The sequence below is a fragment of the Anabrus simplex genome, chromosome 1 (assembly GCF_040414725.1).
Source record: "Anabrus simplex isolate iqAnaSimp1 chromosome 1, ASM4041472v1, whole genome shotgun sequence".
In the NCBI taxonomy this organism is placed as follows: domain Eukaryota; kingdom Metazoa; phylum Arthropoda; class Insecta; order Orthoptera; family Tettigoniidae; genus Anabrus; species Anabrus simplex.
The window spans coordinates 725,954,391-725,981,645 of NC_090265.1; the positions used below are offsets into that span (position 1 = coordinate 725,954,391).

Consider the following 27,255-nt stretch of genomic DNA (forward strand, 5'->3'; position numbering starts at 1 on the left):
AACAAATCGTCACCAATTGTAACTCCATGGATGCTTCTTAAAGATGCGAGTTCCTCACTTATTTCACACGCTTCGTCAATCCCACGAACAAAAATTAAAAAGATGTCCTGTACCACGGACGTCATTACTTTCATCCAAAGCCAACGGAAAGCACTCGAATTATTTAGATTTTCTCATAGTTATGAGCATAAATTAGCCCCGAGTTCTTCTTTTGTTCTCGTCATTGTGCTCCGAGATAATCTGACCGAATTTATCAGTTGTTTCTTTTCAGGACATTTCTTCTATTACAGAAAGTATACATTTCATTTCTTCGCAAAGTCCTCATCAGAAAATGGTTTCCCTTTCGTGGCTAATAAATGTACAACTTCACAACTAGCGCGGACTGCCGCTATATTTTCCTCGATCTGTTTCGTAAACATATGTTTTTGAGCGGTGAGATCTTTCCTTAAATTTGAAATCTTTTCCTTCCGTAATACCCCATCGTATTTATTATATACAGATTAGTGCTTAGAATCATTATGCCGCCTGATGGTGTATTCTTTCAAAACTGAGATATTTTCCTTGCATATGAGACACATTACTTTCCCACTATTCTCAATACAAAAATAGTCGTCAGTCCATTTTTCTTTAAAAACACGACACTCACTGTCCACTTTTCTACATTTAGAAAGGGACATTATTGTTCACAAATAAATTATTAAAACTACTTTGAATAACAGCAGTACGGCCAACTCGCTCGTAAAAACTATTTATAATACTGTAGGATATATATATATATACTTGTTTTTTCTTTTACCGTATCATACTGGGATAACCAGCTGAAAGGTAACCTTGAAAATTGTCCATTATGAAATGTATGAAAATCCACACCCCGTTTCCAGTAATTCGACCGGGTCAGGAATGGAATCAATGAAACCCCATCTAGCGGCGAGGATAGGAACTGTGCCGGCTGCCGAAGCTTGCACTCCTCTGGGACAATGATTAATGAATGACAGATGAAATGAAATGAAATGAAATGATATTGGAGAGTGTTGCTGGAATGAAGCATGACAGGGAAAACCGGAGTACCCGGAGATAAACCTGTCCTACCTCCGCTTTGTCCAGCACAAATCTCACATGGAGTGACTGGGATTTGAACCACGGAACCCAGTGGTGAGAGGCCGGCGCGCTGCCACCTGAGCCACGAGGCTTCATGAAATGAATACTAGTTTTAAATATTAATGCGACTGATGTCTACAATAAACTCTCTTTTTACAACTGCTTTACGTCGCACCGATACAGATAGGTCTTTTGGTGACAATGGGATAGGAAAGGACTTGGAGTGGGAAGGAAGCGACTGTGGCCTGGTGTGAAAGTGATAAACCAGGGAAAACCGTCTTCAGAGCTGCCGATAATGGGGTTCGAATCCACCATCTCCCGAATACAAGCTCACAGTTGCGCGCCTCTGACTGCACAGCCAATTCGCTCGGTGTACAAGAAACACTTCATAAATTTCACGAACACCAGTAAAATCCTGTATTTACCATGCTTGATGTACGTTTGACTGAAATAGGCCTAGATCAAACCAATGCCCATGCACAAGACAAGTCTTCACGACCATAATGGAGAGAAAGAAAATAATAACATGACAATTAAACTTCAAGGAATCATACACCAATACCAGATGGCAACAAAAATGAACTTTCAAGGGCAAAGATAAATAGGTACCGTACCAAGAAATTATCACTTTTGATAAGTCTGAATTTATCAATCACTTTACTCCGATTAGGGCAGCTGTACTTTGACTTTACGGCTGGCTGGCATTCTTGAAGGAGAGAATCTAACTTTTCACTTCTTAAAACAAACGATGTTGAATCGCCGCAAACGATCTCCATGTCATCTTATCACATGTTCTCGCGGCAACTCGCTTTGTTTTGACAACTAGTAACATGGCTGCCCTTCATCAACTTTCCTCCGCAAGGAGCGCTGATGTCAGGCAAACAGCTCCTCTATGTTATTCTAGCTCGTTGGGTACTGTATTTCAGTCACATTGCCAACGAATACTGTAATGTATTCGAAATGTCGGCAAACTGTACGCATTGTAAAGAAAACAACAAAAACAACAGCACAATTCAACCCGGAGGAAGAATTAAATAATTCTACATACCCTGAAAGTGTCACATCTAAGAATTGTGTTTGATAACTATGTAGAATTTACACATTAATACATTTGACATATCTAGTATGCGCAAAGTGTGTAGTTCGAGTTACGATAGATAAATACCTTGTCTTATATTGAGTTGCTTTGGAATCTGAGAGCGGTGTTATGTGATGTTTGATCCTCTACTGTATTTGGTTTGATGAAGAATGTCTTATCCCATATTCTCTTTGGAAGGTCAGAGGCAAAATGGCTGCGTCCGTGAAATTGTTCTCAAGACTGGGAGGTGTGGTATTGAGTTTTTCATCATATTTGTATATATTTACTTGGTAAAGTGAAGTAGATTCTTAGAAGGACATTGGTTTAACTATTGAAGGTTATGTTTCAAGCGTATTTAATTTTATTTCTTGTGGCTTATATTTTTCGATCGAATACAGTAGTATTGAATTTATTTTAATTTTCAGGGGTGTAGTATTTTATTAATGATAATAATATAAAACGTAGAATGTAGGTTTGTGTGTTATTTCGTCTTATATAGGCCCCAGTGCTTGACTGATTAGATCGTGACGTTTTAATCGTTATCATTAATTAAATTGACCTTTGCTATAATGACTTTAAATTGGCCGTCGGTCATTGAATGTTGTGACGTATGCTCCTCAGCGCTAAGAAATCAAGGGAAAGAAACTCAGTCTTCGGTGACTCTTCACTTTTAAGCAATAGCTAAGGCAATATTTCTGTGTCATTTTGTCGTGTAAACTGATTGGCAGTTGGACCTCAATTTAATTCATCCCAAATATCACCCTTGTGTTCTGCTCGTCGTAAATGTGTTTATACCTGATGTAATTAGGACATCTGTGTTCTCTCTCTTTCAATCCATCAGCAGTAAAGTAAGAACATTCTTCCAGCTGAGCTGCATTTATTGAGGAGACCGTGTTCATTAACACTTGTTTTTAATTCATAAGTATTAGGAGTCTCTTCAGAATAAGTAGGTCCTTATAAATTCAGATAATTGTATTTTGTCTTTATTGAATTGCTCTCCTGCTAGCTTTCAACCAGATAAAAATTTTAAATGGCCTTTTGTTACAGTTCAGAGGCTCAGCTGTGTCAGATCAAATTACACTTCAACAAGGGCGAACTTGAAACTACATTCTGGAACCAAGGTTATATGCCAAGGTTTTACAGGAAAGCAAGGTACTTTCCATAGCAACCAAGCCATTGAATATGGTACGAAAATTGTTGGTGGTGTTTCCCCAGGAAAAGGAGGGAAGACACATCTTAATTTACCAGTATTCAATTCTGTTAAAGAGGTAAGAACTCAGTTGTATTATCTGCCAATGTACTCTTTAAATTATTGGCAAAGCTTAACAGTGCCTCCCCAGCATACATAAGGAGACTTGTCAGAATTCCTGGCACATAAATTTAAATCCTGTTAGAATAAGTATTGTAAGACAAAAGTAAAAGAGATTTAAATACAGGGATATTATTTTACTAATTTGGGGGATTCTTACTCACTCGGCTGCCTGTGCAGCGAGCTTGTCTGCCACCAAGCACTTTGCTATAATGCACAAGATTTCCTGTACTTTATGAAGGTATTATGTGTATACACACACGCTCGTGAAATGAAAATATCGGAATAATATACTGAGCAAATTGCTTGGCGGGAGACAAGCTCACAGCGCAGGCAACCGCGCAAGTGAGAATTCCCCGAATAGATAAAATAATAACACCAATATAATGGTCTGTTATTGGACATTATAAATTTTCCAGCTAACTCATTCTTATAATACAGATGTTGACTCCCATAGGGAATTAAAAATATTTGTCCTGAATGAGTAAATTTATAATACCAATATAATGGTCCGTTATTGGACATTATAAATTTTCCAGCTAACTCATTCTTGGTTGCCTGCGTTTCGCCCTCGTGTGCTAAGTTAGGCTCATCAGTTGGGACTTAGTACACCACCCAAGACGCAAGGCTAGTGCATACCGTGGAGGCCACTGCATAGGCTACTTGAAGCCACCAGCAGTGCCAATGCACTAAGAGAGCTATGTCTCACTTCCAAAAATTGATGCCTGCCTGGCCATCAAATAATACAGATGTTGACTCCCATAGGGAATTTAAAATATTTGTCCTGAATGAGTAAATTTATAATGAGTTAGCTGGAAAATTTATAATGTCCAATAACGGACCATTATATTGGTATTATAACTCATTCTTGGTTGCCTGCGTTTCGCCCTCATGTGCTAAGTTGGTATGCACTAGCCTTGTGTCTTGGTAGGTGTGCTAAGTACCAACTGATGAGCCCAACTTAGCACACGAGGGCGAAACGCAGGCAACCAAGAATGAGTTAGCTGGAAAATTTATAATGTCCAATAACGGACCATTATATTGGTATTATAAAATTTACTCATTCAGGACAAATATTTCATGTTCCTTATGGGAATCAACATCTATATCATCGATAAAATAATGTTGCTGTACATAAATTATTCTATAATGAACTGAATACACCATTGGACGTGAGTGGAAACAAGAATTATTTTAGTGACAACATTTGTATGAAATTGAGAAAAATGACATTCTAAAAAATGTTACCATAACTTGAGTTAGAACTGTGCAAGAAGTGTACCCAATTCCAAACCCAGGAAGAACACATAGGAAATCTAGGGAACGTCCCTTCAGTGTAAATTAGGGAAGGTAAATTACAGAAATTTTACCTTGTGTTACGTACACCCCTTTTATTCATATATTGTTACCTTGCAAGTTTTCGTAAGCCTTTTAGAAGAGTGATGTGTTCATTATCAATGCAAGGGAACTGTTCCTCCCCCTGATATATTTTTACTTTTATAACCTAATATCATAATTTATAGGGCATTTTCAATACTGCTAGAGTCAATAGCCTATGCCATTGTTGAAATTCATACAGCATGAGGTCACATAAATGATATTTATCACATGTTATCACATGCATGAGGTCACTCCCAGAATTCAACCCAGATAGGTGTAATTACCATCTACAGCACAATTTTTTAAAAAAATCAAGAAAGTTGGCCATGAAGTTAGGGTCATGGAGCTGTGAGCTTGCATTCGGCAGATAGTGGGTTCGAACCCCACTGTCAGTAGTCCTTAAGGCCACGGCTGCTTCCTACCCACTCCTAGCCCATTGACACCATAAGACCTGTGTGTGTCGGAGCAACATAAACACAATTGTAAAAAGAAAAGATGCACAATAAAAACTCCTAAACCAGTGGTGATAAATTGGTAATACTGCTTACCCCCACCTTTGCTTGACATATATGGTGATAACTTCACTAATTCCATATGCTGTAAATAAACCGTTGATAATGTTGTGTGGCCTCCAAAGAGACCCGATGTGGTTCTCTCCAGTTGACGCCATACTGGTGAGCTGCACGTCTATGAAGATGGCGCACACACCTAGCCCCCAAGCCATTGGAATTAACTGGTGAAGGTTAAAATCCCTGACCCGGCAGGGAATTAAATCCGTGAACCCCTGGGCCAAAGACCAGAACACTAACCATTTAGTCATGGCACCAGATAAACCTGTGGTGGTGATAAATTATGATACATACAGTATCTTAAAATGTCTAACCCCTTATGTCTCACTTTACTTGGCATATAAGCTAAAAATAATCCTATGGTAAGTTTTCGGCAGAAAGTGAACATCGTCCCAACAAGTAGCACGCCAGACTGCACTCCACTAGGCACCTTTGTACTTAGCGGCTTCATTTACTGGCATGTAAAAGAACTGTGGGACAAAATTCCGGCACCTCAGTGTCTCCGAAAACCATAAAAGTAGTTGGTGGTGCATAAAGCAAATAACCTCATTATCATTAAAGGAAAGTGCATACCGTCAGTTAATATCCTATTTTTCTGATTTCTTTTATTTGTTTATTTAATTACTAGCTGTTACCCACGGCTCTGCTCGCGAGGATTTCGTAATTGATGTTGATTCAATTAATTTTTAACCCACATTGAAAGAAAGCATTGCAGAAACTGTCTCTAAAGCTAAGTATTTGTAAGATCAATATTAAGAAAGAAATTCTTATTTTCATTTCCGGGGCAATTGTGGGACATGTTTTGGGGTAAAGTTGGGACAGTTGTTGGACCTGCTTTTTGGGTACTTTAGTTTTAAAACAGTTGCTCATTCTGCTTGGCACTGACTTTCTTCTGTTTATTGTATGTTTGAGGTTATGTGTAGCTTGCCACATGGTGTGTGTAGTGTATGAAGAATTTTAAAAAGTTACTGAAGTGATAAAATGGTGCGTACTTACAAGAAGAAAAGTGAACTGTATTCTCCAGAAACACTATCTAAAGCTATTAGTGAAGTAATAAATGATAAGAAACCAATAAGAGCTGTAGCAGAAAAGTATAACATATCAAAATCAGTGTTGGGTAGGAAGATACTGGATCCCACTACCAAAAACAGAGGTAGAAAAATAGCACTCACCTGAACATGAACAGAAACTAGCTAGTCATCTGAATATTTTAGCAAAATGGGGGTTTGCATTATCAAAGGAAGATGTAAAAAATACTGTACATGAATTTATAGAACAGCATGAATTGCAAACACCTTTCAAAAATAACAGACCTGGAGATGATTGGTTTCAGAATTTTTGTAGAAGGAATGGGTTATGTTTAAAGAGATTTGGAAAAATCAAGAAGACAAAACACTTCTGACCCTTTTTTGGTGTATGGTTTCTTTGATTTACTGGAGGAAAAATTTAAAGAAATGAACTTACATAATAAACCAAAACATGTTTGGAATTTGGATGAATCTGGGTTTTCAGGTGACCCTAGGAATATTAAAGGGGTAACTTCCAAAGGCCAGAAAGTTCACAGAACTATTATGGGATCTGGAAAGGAAAACACCACTGTCATGGAATGCTGTTCAGCCGCTGGGGACCTTCTACCACCACTTGTAATATATAAGGCTGAGAAAATGTGGTCAGCCTGGAGAGGAGCGAAAGATATCCCTGGAACTATGTATGCAGTGTCACAAAAAGGATACATCACTACAGAAATTTTTCAAGACTACTTTGCACAGTTCTGCAAAACAGTGAAAGAAAGGCCTCTTCTGTTAATCTTGGATGGACATGTGACTCATTTAGACCCAGAAACTATCATGAGAGCTATGGATGAAAACATATGCATTATTAAACTCCCTTCTCACACGACAGATCTTCTGCAGCCGTTGGATAAATGTGGATTTCGCCCCTTGAAACAGAACTGGGATAGGGCTGTAACAGAGTGGCAAAGAATGAATCAAAGAAGAATGCAGAAGGCTGAATTTGTTGACATTTTTTGCAAAATTTGGCATACTGCTCTCACACCAGAGACAGTTAAGAAAGGTTTTGAGAGTACTGGGATTTTCACCCTAAATCGAAACAAATATCCCATTGACAGACTAGATCCGATCAGGCTTGAAAGGTACAATAACAGAGAAATCCAGCCATTTCGCAATCTGTCTGAATCTTTACAAGCGGCTGAAGCTGGCCCCAGTATTGCAGAAGCAGATCATTTTGATGCATCATTTGATTCACAACAAAATCAACAATGTTTTGAAAATTTGTTGCTTCAAAGGATTGGGAAAACATCTGCACCTCCAACGAAGAGGAGAAAAATTGACTGCAGTGCTAAGGTCATTGCCACAGAAGAATTTTTAGACAAAATAAATAGGACACCATGCAGTAAACAGAAATTGAATAAACCAGGGAAAGAGAAGGCTAGACCAAAACCTAAAACATCAAGGAGAAGAAAAGAAATCGGCAGTGATAGTGAGGAAGACATGGAAGAATGGGAAAGCAGCAAAAGTAGTGATGAGTTTGTGATATTAAGCGATTCTTAAGACAGCTGTAACTTAATCAGTGAAAAGGAGATATCAGGTGCAAAATTAGGTATTTTAGATTTACACCAGTCAGATTTTGTTTTGGTGAAATTCGAAGTAGCCAGGAAGCAAAAAATCGGTGAATACAGGTATGCGTGTGTTATTCAAAATGTAATTGATGATAATGATGCTGAAGTGATGTGTCTAAAGTGTGTAGACAAACAAAACACGGTATTCAGGCCAGATGAAGATGATGTGACTTTAATTAGCCATGATAATATTATAAAGAAACTGCCACAACCTAAATTTGTTTGTATTGGGGACCGGATCCGTTATGAATTTTCCGAGTCCATAGATATAATGGAGAAAAAATAGGGCCTAGATCATTGGATTAGGCTACTCTCACATATTGTAGATAGTAATAGTAGCATAGGCCTATACTCTTTGCCAAACATATATTTTATTAGGTGCCCTGTGACGTTTAACATTGATAATGTGTAGTGTGTGATGTTTTTGTTTATTTCAGAAGTATTTGATATAAATGTTTACCTAAATTTTAATTGGGCAATATGTATGGACAGTGGTCATTTTTTATCCCAAGTGTTGTGTATTTTGGTGGGAAATAAAAGTGATTTTTCTTGCTTTAAATATCAGATAATTTTTACCACTTAAGAAGCCTGTTTTTTAACTAACGAAAAATAGCATAATATTGTACCTATTTTTTTTTTTTAATCAGTCACATAATATCGATACACTCTATCCCACTACTGCCTCAGTATCTGTCAAAGAAGCTTTCTCGTTGAATTATAACTGTGTCCCTCTTTTGCCCCATGCCTGTCCCAACATTGCCCCAAACCATGGGGTAATTGTGGGACACAGTTTTTGTGGAATTGCCAAACAGCTATAAGATTTTAATAAAATTTCTTCTTGGAAATGAACTGTGGGTGCCAAATTACATTAATTTAACATCATGCCAACTTTCCACTTTGAGATTTAGTGCCCTAAAATTTGAAAGTTTTCATTTTTGTCCCAGAATTACCCCGGATGAGTAGATATACTCATTATAAAAACTGCCCCACTCCTTGGCAGAGTGGTCAGCGTTGAAGTCTTCGGTTCACAGGCTTCCGGGCTAGGTCAAGGTTTTTAATCACGTGTGATTAATTATTCTGGCTCGGGGACAGGTTGTTTGTCCCAACATTCTCCTCTTCATATTCACTCAACACACCACATTACCAACCACAACAGGAACATGCAATAGTAATTACATCCCTACACATAGGGTTGGCGTCAAGAAGGGTGTCCAGCCGTAAAACAGGGTCAAATTCATGTGTGCGACACAGTTTGCAGCCACAACCCGACTGGTATGGGTAAAGCGTTAGAAGAAGATACTCATTTTAAAAATTCACCCACTTTTTTTATTCTTTTCACACCCTTAAATGGATTTTCAAAAAAAAAAGTGTGTTCATTTCTAAAGAAGATTCCATGTACCTATTTTAACGTTTGTAACATCTTAATTTTCTGAGATGTATCCTCATATAATTAATTCAACTCGTTCCTCACTTCTTTTCACTCCCCCCTTAAGTGGATGTTTTTGAAAACGAACAGTTGTGTTTTTTTATTTTTAAAGGAGATTCCAAATACAAATTTTCATGTCTGTAACATGTTAGGTTTTTGTAGATATATTGTAGATAATTTTGTTGCCGTAGAATCCTGGAGCTGGCGTTGCCATGGTTACAGCAGTTCATTACTTTAACCGATTCCTAGAGCAGGGGTAGTGTGGTGCCAATATCTCCTTAACGGTTGGTTTTAGGACCTTAAAACATGCTTTTCGGACCCATAGGGCTTACCGACTTTAATTCTTTGCGTCAAGAGGCTTAAATTGAGCTTTGTCTCGTCCTTGTATGACAAATTTGATATTTTGTCTATATTAGCCTATTATTTTTATATCTCCCCCACCATGTCCCCCACCTCGAATTGTTTTGAAAATAAAATGCATCCCATGTTACTCACTGGAAATGTAGCTTTCTATAGGTTAAGTAATTTTTTAAATCGGTTTAGTAGTTTTTGAGTCTATCCATTACAAACAAATATACAAATTTTTCCTCTTTATAATATTAGTATAGATTAGGTACAGCCTATGGAGGGCCATCTTACACTAATAATCTATGTATATAAATAAAATCATAACGACCGTGTTTCTGTACTTTCACTATATTTGCAAAATTTTTGTACCGCTGTCCTTTAAAGGGTAATAATGACCATCTGCATATTTTTACTTTCCTGTAAGTCCTAATATTTACACCCCTCCCCTACATCCAGATTGCAGCATAATCTACAGACGAGCTAGAAAATTGGAATTTGGCAAAATTATACGTTTTAGTCTGTAACCGGCAGAAAACTTCCAAGATCTATAATTTTTTCACTTTTTATTCCCGAAGAAAATCTAAATATGGAGGCAATTTTAATGATGGTGCAGACCTTTGTTTCGAGGTATTTCGTGGCTACACGGTAAGTTCTATCACAAAACGGATGGCACAATCTCCATTCAACTTGGAGTGATCTACAACTAATCTCTATCCCTTATACGTTATCTTTATCCTTATTTCTCGACTGTAAGTAAATTTTGCACTTTTACACGTATCATTCATACCTTGAATCACTTATAAGACAGAATCATCAAATTCTACGCAAACATTGGCCCACCCAGTAGCCATATGTGAGCCGAATGCTACGTTTGTAGCTGTCACATAATTATCCGAAAAGTAATGCACTGTGAGACAATCTTACCCAAATTTTCATTCTATTCAACGATTCTAACCCAATCTGACCCATAAATAGATACGAGAGGATATCATAGGACCAGCCATTTACAGCTCTAAATACGGCGTCTTATGGTACAATCCGTTTGTCGATATGACTTACCATTTAGCAGCAGTTAATCTGCGAATGAAGGTCTGTAATATTGTAAGCATGCATATACTTTCGTATGTCGAACTATATATATTCATTGATGTCGATTTGTAGTGATCGAGAAAGGGTATGCCTGCTATTGTAATCAGTACTCCCCACATCGACTTTGGCAATAGGAATGGAGTCCTTCTCCAACTTCTATGTAACTGGCATTAGTAAGGATGTCCTACCACTGTCATTAATAATTTCCTTCTCGATTTGACTTGCAGACTGCAAGGAGTATGCAATTTTGTTCAGAACTTCCTTACCCGATTGTGTTTGGCTGTAGGCAAGGGTGCCCACCATTATAAACAAATGTGCCCATCTAAAATATGACTGGCATTAGGCATTGTGGCCCGCTATTTTAATGGAAACTCACCAACTCGGTGTGACTGACAGTATGCCGGCTGACAGTAGGAGAATAGGCCTGTCATAATGATATCAGCACAACTCAATTTTGACTGGCTGTAGGGAAGTAGCCTGCCATTATGACAACTTGTCAACTGTAATCTGGTTGAGTGTAGGAAAGGGGGCCTGCCATTGTAACGAAAAGTCCCCAAATCGATTGTGACCGTGGAATAGGCAGTGGGGCCTGCCATTATAATACAAACTTCTCAACTCAATTGTGAATGGCAGTAGGCAAGTGAACCTGCCGTTACCATCACTACTCCGTAACTCACAATTTACATTGAAAATAACGTATCGGGACATCCCGATGCTGATTCTCGGATAAAGCTAGGAGACATGCAGTTTAAAATATCTTATTCACTGCATGTAGGCTACAGTAATTTACTTCGATTTCCGTATACAGTGTAGAATACCGTGGCGAAGCTCGGGTACATTTGCTAGTAATAATAATTTTAAATAAGTGTAAAAGATAACAAAGGTACAAACAATATTATCAACAATAAAATAACAATGTAACAACAATGGTAACAATAACTGGCAAGTGTCGGTTACAGAAATCAGAAAAAGAAAGGGCGAGGGCTGGATGGACGGAAGAAAATGGAAACCTGAAGAGGGCTTCTAAGGAATCTTTTAATTTTTTGTTTGAAGGGTGTGAAAGGTGTGAATATGTTGATATCGGGTTGTGAGTTACCAAGAGTAGGGAGACGGTGGAAGATTGAGCGTTGTTGTAAGGTTAGGCACAGATGGGACACATGATGCTATTTGTTTTACGTCACACTGACACGGATAGGTCTTATGGCGACGATGGGACAGAAAAGGCCTAGGAATGGGAAGGAAGCAGCCGTGGCCTTAATTAAGGTACAGCCCCAGTGTTTGCCTGGTGTAAAAATGGAAAACCATCTTCAGGGCTGCTGACAATGGGGTTCGAACCCACTATCTCCCCTATGCGAGCTCACAGCTGTGCGCCCCTAACCACACGGCCAACTTGCCCGGTGGACGCATAATGAGTTGTGTGTTGGGCGGGAAGGAACGTGTAAAGGGAAGTACGCCAAAGAGTATTACATTTGGTGTAGCCATTAATTATTTTATGGAGGTAACATAAATCGAAGAATTGTAAACTGCTTCTCAGATTAAGTATATCCAGATAGTTCAAAATGCCAGATTTCGTTTTGTTCTTAAAAACAGGATTACGAGTCTTAACAATGAAAGTGAAAAAGTTAAAAATACTACTTAGTTGAGATATGTTTGTGATAGCAGATGAGGACCAAATAGGGGAACAAAAGTCAGTTATGGGGAGAACATACGAGGCAAAATTTAATTTTAAGGCGTTAATATAATTAATTACAGTGAACCTGTAAAGAAAGCACAGGATTTTATAGACAAAATATGAGCAGAGAAGGTTAGTTTACAATCTATTATAAAACTTAGGTCTCTTTACCTGAGAAGCTGATTCCAATGTATTTCCCTGGATGGTATAGGCAGTGTTCATTCCTTGCTTTAGCGATGAAAAGGAGATTGTATTGCACTTCTTAACATTGGGAGAAAGATTACATTTTTTAAACTAGTCACCACACAAATTGAGAACAGTCTGTAATTCATCACAATCAGGTGTAGACACTTCTCTTACGATTTTCAGGTCATCGGCGTACAAGAGGGAGCACTGACTATTTTGGGTGGTGAGAATTATGTTATTGATATAGACAACAAAGAGTAGGGGTCCCAGAATACTGCCATGAGATACGCCTGATAACATAGATAACCAACTATGATGAGGCAAATTCAGAGAGTTCCACTCTGTTTTCTGCCGGGGAGGAAACTTGTTACCAATGACAAGACGGGACTATGGATATTAAATCTGGTAGCGAGCTTATGAAGAAGTGTGTGATCCACCGAGTTGAATGCTTTGGCCTGGTCTATAGGTATATATTACATCTGAGATTTATTTTCTGTTGCTGAAATGATGTGGTGATTGAGAACTGTGAGGTTATTGAGGCATGATTTTCCGGGAGTGAATCAGTGTTGTTCTTCAGGTAGGTACGGCTGAGTGATAAAGGAGTCTGCGGTGGATTATTTTTTCAATATTGGGACGGCAGATATTGGGCGGTATGATGAGATATCATGTTTGTTGCCAGATTTAAAAATAGGTGTGATATCAGCTTGTTTCCAGCTGTCAGGGAATGTACCAGTAGCCATACACAGAGCAGAAACTGAACTTTTCATGCAAAAAACAAGATGTAAATCCTGTGAAGAATGCCGAGGCTTTATTTACGTCATTTTGTTGTAGAACATAACCTGTCTGTTAATTGTGCCGACCACGCAGGACCTTTGTTTCGCAAAATGTGTCCTGGTTCAGAAATCGCTCAACGATATGGGTGTGCTAGAACGAAAACAGCGGCTATCATTACAGAAATGTGCACGGAAGAAAGGGCGAAAATTGTATCACATTTGCAGGTGAATGCATTTTCTGTTGCTATTGACGGTAGCAATAAAAGCGACTTGGAAAATATATCCTATTGTTATATTTTTTAGGCCTGAACTCAATGAAATTCAGAGCTGTCTGCTCTCTGTGCCTAATTTAGAAGGGGATGCTACTGGAGCTAACATTGCCAAGCTTTTGCTCTCAAATTTTCAGGAATTCTATATTCCATTAAGAAACTGCCTAACTCTTGGTGCTGATAATGCTCCAGTAATGTTAGAATCAAAGAATGGTGTGGCAGGATGTTTAAAGCGGGAAAATAGTAACATAATCATCATAGGCTGCTCTTGTCACCTAATTAATCTTGCTTCAGAGAAGGGCGTGGCGTACTTGCCCGTAAATGTAGATGAAAGTACAATTGATATATTTTATTATCTGGAAAGGACTACAAAGAGGAAAGAAAAGTTCAGAGAATTTCAGACTTTACACAACACAGAGATCAGGAAAATTCTGAAGCATGTGACTACTCGATGGTTGTCACTAAGAAGTCTTTAGATAGGATTTTACTGCAGTGGGACCCTTTGGTTTCTTTATTCGGGAGCAAAATTGTAAGTATTCTCAGATGGGAACTTTGAGGACTTAACAAACTCACACAGTATAAGTGCAGATGTTTCACTATTTTAAAAAAAAATGAAACTACTGATGACACTAAGAGCCATGCGTTGTCACGTGAAGAACGACTATTCTCAAAGATATCCAAAACGTGAGAGAAAAAGGCAATAAGATTTACATAAATTTGATGAAAGAAACATGAATAGTCGTAATGTGATCACTGATCAGCATGTTGAAGGATGAGAAGTCGTATGTTCTTACTGTTCAGGTTTGTCCGGTATTTAGTATTCACATATAAAAATAAAATATATATATATAAATATGTAGGTCAAATAGAGTTGTTAATGTATTGAATTAGTATAAGTTCTGCCATCAGTGATTTGTCGTGATTCGCTACCAAATTTCTCCTGATTTTTTTTTACTTTTCAGTTTCTGAAGAGGGTTTTCCGCAGTGGTTTCCTGTGGATCACAACCTAACCTGTCACTATCACTGGTTTTCTGTAGATCACAACCTAACCTGTCACTGTCAGTGGTTTTCACTGAATTACATTGGTCTTGTCACTAGCAAATACTGTCCAAGGGATGCTAGAAGCCAACCGGCGGCACTAACCTTACACCCCCAGACCCCTTTTGCCTGCCCTCAGACCAATGGACTTGGCACTAGCTAGACCTAACCGATGCAGAGCAATGGTTTGATCGCTATTTTTATAACCGGTCGTATCTCATATTCTGTCATGTTCTTGTTATGTCATGTTAACCATGATATAAACCTCTCTTTTACAAACCAGGTATTAAATTTTTACCCAATATAGTGGACACTTGATTTGCTACGTTTGATCTATATTATATGTATACATTGTGTTAAAGACCCAAAAGATATCAGGTCGTCAGTCTCCTTTCAAATTATCCACCATTACTGGAAATCTCAACCATCAAATGCCATCACCCTTGACATCACACAAACGCACGGCTCGTAGCCTCGAAGCCCGTGCTCGCCCCTGCCGGTGGATCCTGGACTTATATCTAGGTTTATTATATTTTACTAGAAAAATTAAGTATTTAAGACTGGGTGTTGGGTCTGAAGCAGTGGCAAAGCTCACCTCTGTCTACTGGGTGAGTTGGCCATGCGATTAAGGGTGCACAGCTGTAAGCTTGCATCTGGGAGTTAGTGAGTTCGAACCGCACGTGTCGGTGAAATGCATTCCGTTACCAACCCACGCACAATAAAAACACAACTAAATTAAATCTGTAACAAAACAATGTATAATACGGACCAATAGCTTTGTCACTGGCAGGCATGATTCAGCTTTTTGAATGCGCTGCTCTCACCATACGGAATGCTAGAGGCCTAAGGGCACGAAGTGGCTGTTATCTTGGGGGGCTTACGCCCCCAGACCCCTTTTACTTGATCCCAATCCAATGGTTTTGTCACTAGCTGGACCTAACCAATCTAGACCAATGGTTGTCATCATGAGACCTATCTGTGTCGGTGCAACGTAAAGAATGTTGAACTTAAATCCCTTCACATTCACAAAACAGAAGTTGTAGCAGTACATACTATGGTCCGTAGATTTTTGCCAATCCATTCGAATTCCAAATGTTTTTTAACACTGTTCGATCATGGTTCACCCAGTGTCGTAACTGCTCTACACACGTCCTACAAGCCTTATGTGGTGCTCGTAGCCTGTGTTGGTCTCCAAGTTTGATGCCGAAGTACACATAGTAGGCCATCCTCACAAAGTCTGTTGTTTTGCTCTGCTGTTTTATCAGCATGAAACTTTCATACCCCACGAACCTACTACGCTGGCGTAGCAGGGGGAGAGGTGACATTCCCACGTGACGCATCCCAGGTGGCGGATAGGGGGGTCCTAACCGGCTTGCCGGCGGACTTGAGGGAAATAAAATACCTCTCGCAGACCAAGCACACAACCCCCTGTGGGTGGAGGACGCAGACGAAGAATACACCCACGGTATCCCCTGCCTGTCGTAAGGGGCGACTAAAGGGGGCGACCAAGGGGTGATTGGATTAGAACCATGAAACTACTTGTGATTAGTACCACCACATGGGGAACACCATAGGTCGCTATTATTTGCGCGTATTACTGCATTAGGTACGAAATAGGTTTGTGATTAGTAGCAATCAGGAGCACCGTGCGGTCAGGCTTTTACGGTACCTGTGATTAGTAGCACTATATGAGCGACACCAGGGTTCTGGCTTGCCTATGATTAGTACCCACTGTATAACGAACACTACGGGATAGTACAAGTCCCTGTGGTTAGTACACTTACGTGATGGAAACCATAGGTTTGCGTTGCCTGTACATGGCGTCACTATGTGTGAAACACCATAGGTCTGTATTACCTGTGCGAATTTCATTACCTGTGAGTAGTACCATAATGTGTGAAATACCGTGAGTCTACGATACTTTTGATTAGTACCGCACCATGTCAAATACCATGGTTCTACTTTCCAAGTGATAAGTACCATTATGAGAGGCCGATAACCTATATTTTGGACCCCTTTAGCTTGCAAGCATCATCGATGCAGTATTGAGCTATGGAAGCAGTCCCTTGGTCAGTATTACTCTTGTTCTCCGTCAGTTTCTGAGACTGAGGCATTGCGGGTCGGATCCACTGATTGTTTTAACTTCATCCGTTCATTTTTCGTTCTCACGTTTTGAATTCTGGTCAGTGGAGGATTTTGGATTTTTATTTTGTCATTGCATTTCGTACCCTCAGGGGCCGATGACCTAGATGTTAGGCCTCTTAAAACAACAAGCATCATCATCATCAAACTTTCACACCCATAACAGAATTCAATAGAAAGATTCTCTTTTCACTGGCAACTGACATAACGACTCGGGACTGTGGCGCACGATGTTCTGCAACAGAATGGTGCCACTGAGCAAAACCTGTCGTTGTTGGCTCAGGTTGTGAGCTTGATTATACAGCGTTGCAAGATGGCTGCAGAAGATTGCATAAATAAATGAATCTGGAAATGTTATTTGAAGCAACACTTCTGCTAACAACTTTAAGAGTGCATGTGCATTAAAAATGTCAGGTTTTAAAGAAATGTGGTGTAGGAAAATTTAACATAAGATCTGGATTCAGGATTCAAAAGTATTCCTAGAAAATATTACAGGATATTGCAATGAAACCATTGCAGGTCTGTGTAATCAGTTTCAGTCCTCCAGTTAATTCTGTTTCAGGTTATTGGTCCTATACTTAATCTTCCAACTGATGCCAATTTTTCTTCCAAGCTTATTCAGTGCAGTACATGGACGCCATCCAATAAATAACTTTCCCAATTTTTTTTCCTCTGCAAACCACGTTTTAAAATGAAGTTTGTACTGTAGAAACTTTCATTGGGATATGGTGGGTGCACTTGACCTTTAAAAACACGTACTTGAATTGCGTTCACCAGTACGGCACCAGCTGCCATAGAGCTATCGCTTGAAAGTGTGTCCGCTTGTGAGCTCCGTTCCGGTATTCGCTTTATCGTGGCAAAAAATAAAATGGCTATGAATAATCGTCGCTATTTAATGTGTGGTGAATGATGCATGAGCATCCAAATGGTTCGCCGCTGGCGTTCATGGTTCCTGGAAGGACAGGAAAATGTGCATGATGACGAGTTTAGCGGCAGGCCCGTTGCCGCTGCAGGCAATTGTAACTGGGCCCATGGGAGTAATACACAAATATTGTGTATAATAGTGCCAATGGAAAATCTAAGAATAGTTTCCCCTCGAGTAGTAAGATTTATGCAGTGGAGTAACTATCAAATTAAGAATGGAGGCCGTGGACTTAGAAATCTCCACCAAACATTGCAGAGTAACAAGATATTGGGCAAAGGAAAGTATGCTACATAACCTGGAAAGGAGAAATATACGGAGGAATAAGGGACATACGTGAAAATAGATCAGAAACCAGTATAAGATTTAAAAATAGATATATATATATATATTGAAACAATAAATCGAACCTCTGACAATTTACATGAAATGAGAACTATACAAATATAAAATTTTCCCAACCACATACACGGATTACAAATTCATTATGTCAAAAAAAAAGATAAGATATCCAAGAGAAAGAAAGGAAAAAGAGAAGATGCCGCAGGAAAGGAAAAGGGCAAACAAGGAAAGGATGAATACTGCAATAAAAAGAGAAATCCAGAACGACAAGAAAGGGAAGATGTTCAGTTAGCAAATTCGAGTACACCAGCAGAAAAAATTATCTGAACAAAATGCAAATACTATATGCAGGTCACCACCACTTCTGTTATCCCACAGATTAACACTAGGTAACGTAGTTCTACAGCCGAATAATCACAATGTAGTTTCATTGAACCAGTTTCACAATATCCTGAAGCACTGAACGAATAGAAGTACGTGTACAGTAGAAGTCGCACAGTTGCCAAAACACCACACGCACATTTCAAAAGAAAGTTGTTACGAAGATCGTGAATGAAAAGTTTTAAATACAAAAAGGGCAAGTGAAATTTCGGCCTGGAAATGCCATGCTCCCAGCTTAATTTTGCAGGGAAAATCTATCCCAATGCAATTAAAAGTATTTACAGTAAAGAAATCAGTTTGTCATACCTCATCTTGAAGCAAATTGAACCGCCCGCAAATGAAGACTTCTGGGTACATGTAATTAAGTACGAAGTTGTCGTAGGATGTTGCTCCCTCCACACAGGCCTAAGTCCATCTCAATGTTTCCAGAGGAAGGCCAGGTATTTATAGTGTGGAGTAGAATGAGAAATATATCTAGAAGATTCCAGAGATTAGTGAAGCATGCGCGAATAAACCAGGCGGTCACATGACTTCAGCCGGCAAAAAGGAAATTAGTTTATCGAAGATGGTGAAGATGAATAGAGTAGAGTTCATGCAAAGTATGAAGTATGCAAGTTCACAGAAGTATGCAAGTTCCTGTTGGAGAAAAAATGCAGTTTATATCATGATGAGGGTAAGTCCATACTAATCGTAGAAAAAAGGTTATGTGCGTGGCGAGTTTCATAACAGTAGTTGCCGATGAAGTGAAGAGTCCGTTACATTATCCGCCGGGCACCAGAAAAAAAATCCCAAGGATTTTTTTTTTCCTTGTTGGTTGTTATTTGGTAGTTGCTGTAGTTGAAGTTGAAGTAGTTGATATGATTGAAGAGTGAAGATTGGTGGTAGGAGACGAAAAGCCGAAGATACAGTTGAATGGCGACGGCGAGACGGCCCCAGGAACAGCGATGGAGGGCCCTTCCAAAAGCTGGAGCGGGGGTCGACGGCAGCCGCAACAGTATATCAAAGAGGAAAGGTACTGGAAAACAAAACAAAGGGCGGCAGAAAAAATATCCAAACACAAAGAACATGCGTAGTCAGAAAAATAGGAAAACACACAGAGGTAGGGGAAGAAGAAAAAGGAAAGGGCTAACGCGTTAGCAAGGGGAGAAGGGAAGGAGAGGAGAGTAGTTATAAATAGAAATGTATACATAGATATATAAATGTAAATATCACAAACGACAATAAAAATGAAGAACAATTTTAAAAGAGAGAAAGAAAATGGTTGGGAAGCATATTTACACTCCCATTACAACCTGTGCCGGCTGGGCTGGGAGGGAGACTGGAGAGACCTGTGTGGAGGGGGAGAAAGAGAAAAAAAAATCCATAAAGGGAGCAAAAGGAAGTGATGAGGTAGACAAACAACAAAGAATAAGAAAAAAAAAACAAAGAAAAATAACACTGGGAGCAGTAGACATTTCCAGAGTAGAAACAGAAAAGAGAGAGAGAGAAAAAAAATTTAGAAAGAGGTAATAACAAGAGAAGGAAAACACAGTGCAAAGGAAAGCAAGATGTGAAAGTTCAAGAAGGATGAAATCGCTTGAGCTGACTCAGATGAAGTTTCTTAGTGTCGAACAAATCAGTCGTAGATTGCAAAAATACAGTGACAGGGGTAGGGAAAGACAAAATACGGTATGGACCAAGCCATCGAAGAGCAAGTTTAGCAGAGGTGGCATTGATTGCCGAGCTGTGCGGATGATTGGCAACGAGGACTAAATCGCTAATTTTAAAGTTTGATGGCTTATGACGAGGATTATAAACTTTTTTGTGCACTTGTTGAGCTTTTAGCAATTGATTAAAGGTGTCTTTCCAGAGTGATGAAGAGGATGGCTGATCAGAAGATTCAAAAAGTTTGTGTAAATCCCAATTTAGGGAAAGAGGAGTTTGAAGATCACGACCAAGAAAGAGCTTAGCCGGAGTTTGAGCAGTAGAACTATTAATGCTGGAATTAAAAGCCAACGCCAAAGAGGAAAGATAAGAATCCCAGTCTTTCTGAAAAGAACTATCAAATATAGATAAAGCAACTTTGAGATTACGGTGGTACCTTTCCACGGAGTTGGACTGAGGATGGTAGGGAGAAGTCAAAATACGTTTGATACCCAGTTGAAAACACATATTAAAAAAGACACCGGAAGTGAAAATAGAAGCATTATCAGAAACAATATTAGCAGGCAAACCAGTAATAGGAAAAATTTGTTCAGTGAGTAAATTGATGACAATCTTGGTAGAAATTTTACGTAAGGGTCGGAGGACTAGAAATTTTGAAAATGCATCCAACAGGGTGAAAATATACAAGTTGCCACGAGAAGACCGAACAATAGGTCCAACTAGATCAATGAAAAAGGTTTGGGCAGGGTGAGTAAGTGGAAGGGCAGAATGAAGACCAGCAGACTTTATGTTTAAAGGTTTAGATTTTTGACACAATTCACAAGTGTGAACAAAGTTGCGAATAGACTTACGCATTTGAGGCCAAAAGAAAAGAGAGGCTATACGGTTGTACGTTTTGGTGATGCCGAGATGCCCACCTACAGGGGAGGAGTGATAATATTGCAAAATCATGGGTTGAAGAGCCTGTGGGAGCACCACTTTAGGAGAAGCTTTCTTGGTGGGTTTGTAGACCAAGAGGTCTTTAAAAATAGTAAACGGACCCTGGTAAGAGGGGTCAGATAAAGATTGTTTGAGTTGGATGCAGAACTGATCGGTGAGCTGATGCGACTGACAAGATTGAAATGAAAGGGGAAAATCTGTTAAGGAAAAAACAGCATTAACAGAGGAAGGTGAAGGCAACATAGAGACGTTCAGGGGTAAATCATTAGTGGTACTAGGCAGAGGAGCAGAAGTGTCAAATAAACGGCTAAGAGCGTCCGCTACAGAATTTTCAGAGTTAGAAATGAATTTAAGGGAGAACTTAAATCTGGACAATCGCATGAGCCATCGGCCAGTTCTACCAATCTTAGGTGCATTGTGCAACAACCATGAAAGAGCCTGATTATCAGTCTTTACAAGGAATTCTTTATGCTCCAAATATTCAGCAAAGTGTTCGATAGTATTTAATAGGGCCAGGGCTTCACGTTCAAAGATAGAATATTTCCTTTCAGTAGGAGAAAGAAGTCGACTGAAATAGGCGATAGGCAGAGGAACATCATTAACAATCTGAGTTAAAACACCAGCAACAGCAAGATTAGATGCATCAGTGTGTATTTCAAAAGGTAGGGAAAAATCAGGAAATTGAAGAATGGGAGCATGCATCAAAAGAGATTTAAGCTGAAGAAAGGCATCCTGTTGAGATTGAGTCCAAGTAAACGGAACATTTTTACGTTTCAGATAATTGAGAGGCTCAGCAATGTGGGAAAAGTTAGGGATGAACCGGTGATAGAAAGAAACCAGACCTATAAAGGTGCGCATTTGTTTGAGATTTTTGGGAGGTGGAATATTAGAGATAGCAGAAGTACGTTCGGGATCGACGGCTACTCCCTGAGGTGACACAATGTGACCTAAGAACTTTATAGAAGTTTGAGCTAGGGAAATTTTAGAGGGGTTAACTGTCAGACCAATAGAACGTAATCTGGAAAGAACTTGGTGGAGATGAGACATGTGGGACTCAAAATCTGGGCTAAAGATTAAAAGGTCATCAATATAAGGATAGAGAAATTTGTACTTGAAATCTGAGAATAAAGAATCTACTAATCTCTACATGATTTGTGACCCCAGGTTCAATCCAAAAGGAACTTTTGTGAACTGAAAAAGGCCATTTGGGGTGATGAAAGCAGTAAGCTGACTGCTCCGTGAGTCCAAGGGGATTTGGTAGTAAGCAGAATTGAGATCTAAAAGAGAAAAATATTTAGCTTTAGAAAAAAAGTGGAAAGCGTTTTGCATTTTAGGAATAGGATAGGAATCATAGAGGATTTTGGAGTTTAATTTACGGTAATCAACTACCAGGCGCGAAGAACCATCAGGCTTGTCGACAAGAAATGCCGGGGATGCGTAATTGGAAGAGGACGGAACAATGGTACCATCCTGAAGCATTTTGTGAATAATGTCATCCATTTTTGCCATCCGAGGAGGGCTGAGATGGTAAGGAGGTGAACGAACAGGAGTTTGATCAATTAAATCAATGTGAGCCTGATAAGTAACCACAGAGCCTAGTTTATCAGTGACAACATCAGCGAATTCAGATTTTAAGGCATCAATTGCATCTAGTTGGGGAGCAGTGGCATAAATATGCTGATGACTGAAGACGTGGTTCATAGGGAAATCAAGGGGGTCCACCAAAGGAATTTGAACATGTGGATTGAAAAAAAACGAGATAGAAGCCATAGCAGTATTATAAATAAGGCCAGTATGAGCAAAAAAATCATAACCGAGTATGACAGGGAGTGAGCAATTGCTAACCACTTGAAATTCAAATGGCCAAGAAAATTTGGAAATTTTAACACAGAGTTTTAGTTGACCCACGATTTCAAGAGAGTGTTGAGATATGGAGAGACATTTGAGGGTAGAAGGGCATAATTGAAGATGCGGATGTGTTTGTAAAAGTTGCTGGGTAAAAGAGAAACTGATTAGGGAAATCGCAGAACCAGAATCTAATAAGGCTAAGGAGGGAGTATTATGTAACTGTACAAGAGTATAGGACTGTGATTGAGTACCAGAAGAGAATGCTGAAGAAACACGAGGCAGATTTTGCCCATGAGGTCGTGAGCTGCCTACTGACGACAGGAAGTGAAGTTTCCCAAGGAAAAATTGGTACAATCGCGCGCTAAGTGCCCTATAGCCTGACACCAATAACAACGGAAACGAGAGATATTACCCTGAGAAGGTAGACGAGTGGTAGAAGGTGTGCGAATTGTTGAAATGTTGAACTGGGGAGGTGGAGTGGAAGAATAATAAGAAAAGTTACTATGGGTATTTAGAACATCTAGTTGAGCGATACTGTAAAGCTGAGGAACAGTAGTGGGTGGCGAAAAGGGATTAATGATTTGACGGAAGGCTGGAGAGGCATAAAATCGAATAAGAGAAATGATTTCCTGGGGATGTTGAGCAATAGCTAACACGTCAGAATAGCCGATGATGGAGTCAAGATAATCATAAGCCGATTCATCGGGACGTTGATGACGTCTGATATACTTGTTACCGAGTTGTTGTCGGATCTCATAAGGCAAAAAATAAGTGTGTAAAACTGAACGAAAATGAGCCCAATCGTGAGAGGACTTCATATATTGAAGCCAAAAGTTACTAAGATGACCAGATGTTTTTGGGTAAAGCAATGAAAGCAATTGGGAAAACGGAGCTAAGTCAGTTTGTAGAAATTTGCGAACTAAAAAAAGCCATTGTGTCAAAGTATCAGGATCAGTAGACTGAATGACGGGTACCTGGTCAAGACATTTAGTGAGAATATGGAAATTAAGTGGTTGATGTGAAGAGGGGTTGTGATGATATGGGGATTCATAAAAATATTGCTGAGAAGGAGATGGTGGTGGAGTTCGCAAATCAGGAGTGTAGTGCTGTGCTGATTGAGTTTTATCGACAGAAGGCGGAGGTGCCTGGTTAAGTGGAGGTTTCGACTCGGCAGTAAAAAGAGAAAGATCAGGATAGAGAGGGGTGTTAGGTGGAAGTGGGGGTGGTAGAGATTCAGAGCCTGCACTGGAAGAAACAGTCGTAGTAAAGGTACAAGATGTAGAAGTAACAAAAGGGTTATAAGACAAATTACTAAAAGGATTGGGATCAGAAAAATTGAAATGAGGATCAAACAAAATATCAGAAGTATCGGAAGCATAGGGAGAAAAATTGTCGGAGAAATAAGCCATGTTGAAAAAGAGGAGAAAAAGAAAGGCAAAGTCTAGCGAGGTGAAATACTAAACCACCCAAGAAAAAATATTAAGCAACTAAGGCCGTAACAAAGTGGAGATTTAAAGTAGTAATGGACTACACAATTCGGGTTTATGCTGCGATATATACTCTGCTACCATGTGTAACTGGGCCCATGGGAGTAATACACAAATATTGTGTATAATAGTGCCAATGGAAAATCTAAGAATAGTTTCCCCTCGAGTAGTAAGATTTATGCAGTGGAGTAACTATCAAATTAAGAATGGAGGCCGTGGACTTAGAAATCTCCATCAAACATTGCAGAGTAACAAGATATTGGGCAAAGGAAAGTATGCTACATAACCTGGAAAGGAGAAATATACAGAGGAATAAGGGACATAAGTGAAAATAGATCAGAAACCAGTATAAGATTTTAAAATAGATATATATATATATTGAAACATAAATCGAACCTCTGACAATTTACATGAAATGAGAACTATACAAATATAAAATTTTCCCAACCACATACACGGATTACAAATTGATTATGTCAAAAAAAAGAGATAAGATATCCAAGAGAAAGAAAGGAAAAAGAGAAGATGCCGCAGGAAAGGAAAAGGGCAAACAAGGAAAGGATGAATACTGCAATAAAAAGAGAAATCCAGAACGACAAGAAAGGGAAGATGTTCAGTTAGCAAATTCGAGTACACCAGCAGAAAAAATTATCTGAACAAAATGCAAATACTATATGCAGGTCACCACCACTTCTGTTATCCCACAGATTAACACTAGGTAACGTAGTTCTACAGCCGAATAATCACAATGTAGTTTCATTGAACCAGTTTCACAATATCCTGAAGCACTGAACGAATAGAAGTACGTGTACAGTAGAAGTCGCACAGTTGCCAATACACCACACGCACATTTCAAAAGAAAGTTGTTACGAAGATCGTGAATGAAAAGTTTTAAATACAAAAAGGGCAAGTGAAATTTCGGCCTGGAAATGCCATGCTTCCAGCTTAATTTTGCAGGGAAAATCTATCCCAATGCAATTAAAAGTATTTACAGTAAAGAAATCAGTTTGTCATACCTCATCTTGAAGCAAATTGAACCGCCCGCAAATGAAGACTTCTGGGCACATGTAATTAAGGACGAAGTTGTCGTAGGATGTTGCTCCCTCCACACAGGCCTAAGTCCATCTCAATGTTTCCAGAGGAAGGCCAGGTATTTATAGTGTGGAGTAGAATGAGAAATATATCTAGAAGATTCCAGAGATTAGTGAAGCATGCGCGAATAAACCAGGCGGTCACATGACTTCAGCCGGCAAAAAGGAAATTAGTTTATCGAAGATGGTGAAGATGAATAGAGTTCATGCAAAGTATGAAGTATGCAAGTTCCAGCTGGAGAAAAAATGCAGTTTATATCATGATGACGGTAAGTCCATACTAATCGTAGAAAAAAGGTTATGTGCGTGGCGAGTTTCATAACAGTAGTTGCCGATGAAGTGAAGAGTCCGTTACACAATGCAGCCACTGTTGCAGTTTGGAATGTGGTGGGTGAAGATCAACGCATCAGCACTGATAGATAATGAATTGACTGCTTCCTGATATGGATATTGGACGCTCTATTGCGACGAGCTTGTCAAGATGTCTTGCAATATTAAAAAGTCTGTGCAAGATGTGTCCCATGTTTGCTTACTGATGCTCACAAGCAGCAACGGATCGAGGTGGCCTGAGCTTTTCTGCAAATGCTTCATTGTCACTAAAGATGAAAGCTGGATGCATCATTCATCTTCAGAAATAAAATGACAAAGCATGGTATGGAAGAAACCTTGTGAACTTGTACCAAGCAAGGCCAAATCCTCAGCCTCTGCGGGCAAAGTTATGGCTGCTGTCTTTTGGGACTGTAATGGTGTTCTACTGGTTGAATACCTGCCTTAACGCACTATGGTCACAGCTGAGAGGTACTGCATTGTCCTTATGAAGCTCAGAGCTGCAATCAAACGAAAAACATCCTGCTGTTCTGTCTCGGGAAGTGTTGCTCATTCATGACAAGCGGACCCCCATTCAGCTGAAAGGACATCAAATGGGACCTTTTTCCCCATCCACCTTATTCTCCAGATCTTGCCTCGAGTGATTTCCATCTCTTTCCATAACTCAAGTTGCACCTTGGAGGTTAGCAGTTTGCGGCTGATGAAGAGGTGGAAGCGGAGGTGAACCACCGGCTACGGAAACAGAACCCGACTACTACTACTAAAATGTTTTGCATTCCTCCTCTGAAGGGGGAGGCAGACCTCTTGGACAGTGACACAGTCTCTCAGGCCAGGAGATTTGTTACGGAGAAGGTGCGAGGGTTGGCGGCCGTGGCCTATACTAGGAACTGTCCTGGCATTCACCCTTAGTGCAGGAGAATGGAAAACCGTTCTCAGGACAGCCGATGGTGGGGACCACTCCCTCTCCGTCTCTCGAATGCAGAGGCGTAGAGCTGCGGCCACCCGTCCTCTGCTCGGTTGGTCGGTCGGAGTGCAGAACCATCGGACCAGCCGAAGCCGACTCTGCAACCGCCGACCCAGAACCCGACCTGGTGTCATAAAGGTATCAAAAAACTGCTGCCAAGATACCTAAAGTGTTTGGACAGAAACGGTGACTATGTTGAGAAGTAGTGTACGAGTTGTAGATTGAAAATAAAGTATTTCACAGGTGTAAATAACCCGCTTGTGTTTTGTTTTGTTTTTAATAGCGAAACTTATTT

At 39.6% G+C, this 27,255-nt stretch overlaps 1 protein-coding gene across 1 annotated transcript in view; it reads left to right on the forward strand.

Moving 5' to 3' along the window:
* The first annotated feature begins 2,299 nt into the window (after nucleotides 1-2,299).
* Nucleotides 2,300-27,255, forward strand: part of Scsalpha1 (Succinyl-coenzyme A synthetase alpha subunit 1) — a 50,719-nt gene continuing 25,763 nt past the window's right edge. Inside the window, exons 1-2 of the mRNA XM_067136070.2 lie at nucleotides 2,300-2,423; nucleotides 3,224-3,444. Of these exons, the coding sequence (XP_066992171.1) occupies nucleotides 2,387-2,423; nucleotides 3,224-3,444 (258 nt within the window). The 5' untranslated portion in view covers nucleotides 2,300-2,386. The remainder of the gene's footprint in view (nucleotides 2,424-3,223; nucleotides 3,445-27,255) is intronic.